The 1,738-nt window shown below is 62.8% G+C and overlaps 1 protein-coding gene across 1 annotated transcript in view; it reads right to left on the bottom strand.

Annotated features, from left to right (window-relative positions):
• The window catches only part of LOC104281500 (extracellular fatty acid-binding protein-like), a gene marked incomplete at its 5' end in the record, with an annotated part of 8,131 nt that overhangs the window by 3,257 nt on the left and 3,136 nt on the right, over nt 1-1,738 (bottom strand). The window contains 4 exons of the mRNA XM_009879507.1: nt 7-28; nt 275-376; nt 904-1,014; nt 1,605-1,675. Of these exons, the coding sequence (XP_009877809.1) occupies nt 7-28; nt 275-376; nt 904-1,014; nt 1,605-1,675 (306 nt within the window). The remainder of the gene's footprint in view (nt 1-6; nt 29-274; nt 377-903; nt 1,015-1,604; nt 1,676-1,738) is intronic.

The following is a 1,738-nucleotide window of genomic DNA, read 5'->3' as shown; positions in this document are numbered from 1 at the left end:
ACCTACGCTCCATCGAGGCTGCATTCCTCTGCGAAAACAGAGACAAGGGCTGAGCTCGGGGCTGTGGTCTGGCTAGTCCCGCTCAGCACCCAAAATAGACAACCCAGGAATGAACAGCAAGGTGAAAGCCACGACGTGCTGGAGAGCCTCGGGCTACCAGAGCTTTCTCCTGCCAGCTCAGACCACAAAGTGGTGGCAGTCATGGGCTGGGCTGCTCCCTGCTGGCGTGTCCCGGCTCCCCGTACCGCCCGAGGCCCCCTGACCCGGGGCTCACCCTGCCTGGGCAGCATCCTGATCATCTCGTCGGTGAAGCTCTTCTCCCTCGCGAGCTTCTTGAACAGTGCCACGATTTCGGGGCTCACCTTCTGGGTTCTGCCTAAAGGCAAAGACACGAGTTAGCACCGGGCTGTGGCATGTCCCTGCATCTCCTGGGCGGCTGGCAGCTTGCCAGGTGAGGATGGGACAGATGAGGGTCCCGGGGAGAAGGCTGGAGGCAGTGGGGAAGGTCCTGGCGGGCAGTGGTGGCCAGGCACATGAGGGACCCCTCCCAGGGGACAGGATGAAGCAGAGATCCTGGCACCAGCATGGAGAGAAGAGACCGGTCTCTCTTGGTTCCCATCCCCATCATTCCTTCCCCCCTTGCAGCAGGACCCCTGCTCCTCACCCCATTTCACCAAGCAGCCTGTCCAGGGCCATGGACACCCAGCCATGTGCAGAAGCCCCAGCCCCTTCCTCTGCCAGCCCCGAACCGCTGCAGCAGACACGCAGCAGCCCCAGCCCCTCTCCCACACCCGACCCAGGGCAGGAGGGAGGAGGGGGTCTCTCCCGCGGGTCCCCAGGCTCCTGCGAAGCACCCGGCACCCCCGAGCCCTGCACCCCGGTCAGAGCCCCCCGGGCACGCACTGTAGAGCCTCAGCATGTGCAAGGTCTGCCAGTCCTTCACCCTGGAGGCGAAGATGACAGCGTAGGTCTTGCCGTCGGTATCCAGCACCTGCACCGTTTTATTGCCTCTCTCTGTAAAAGGATGGGAAGGAAAGGGAAAAATTAATGACCTCGTCCTGAGAGCTCCAGTGGTGCAAAAGGGCTGCCCCCACCCCAGCCCGTCTTTCTCCTGTGTCTCTCCCTCCTGGATTCTCCTCTTGCTGAGGCTCCTCTGAAAGCCCAGGGGAGCCCACAGCCCGTGGGAAGGCGAGAGCGGAGGGTCTGGGGGTGGTCCCTGCCCGTGGCCAGGGTCAGACCAACACCAGGGCTGGTGAGGAACTGCTCTCGCTTCATCCTTTGGCAGCACCCACCCTTGGCCCCTTTGCAGAGGAACTTGTTTTTCCCCAGGATTTAAGCTTGGTCTAAACGTGTCTTACCCCAGAATGGCTTCCCAGAGGGAGGGAGTGGGGAGGGTCATCCACCACTCTGGTGGGACACCATCCCTGGCACAGAGCACCCTGGGGTGCAGCTGGTACCCGGCCACAGAGGCTGTCCCAGTCAGGACCTCAGCTGGAGCAGGCAGGCACCCCTCCAGGGCACGGCCCCAGGCACACCCAGCTGCTTCAGACAGGGATGAGGGGAAGTTCCCTGCCCCCTATCACGGCCGGGCTCCCCCCTCTCACCAGGGCTGTGATATTCCCCCGGGACGCCTGTTTGCTTGTAGATCGCCTCCGACTTCTTACACCTGCCCGGGCTGCAAAAAAAAAGGATGTTCTGGCTGGGGTGAAGTGACCTCCCCCCGCTTTTCCCTCCCCTG

This window comes from Apaloderma vittatum, unplaced genomic scaffold (assembly GCF_000703405.1).
Source record: "Apaloderma vittatum isolate BGI_N311 unplaced genomic scaffold, ASM70340v1 scaffold25362, whole genome shotgun sequence".
Taxonomy (NCBI): Eukaryota; Metazoa; Chordata; class Aves; order Trogoniformes; family Trogonidae; genus Apaloderma; species Apaloderma vittatum.
The sequence above is the reverse complement of the archived record's forward strand: the minus strand, read 5'-3'. Positions and strand labels throughout refer to the sequence as shown.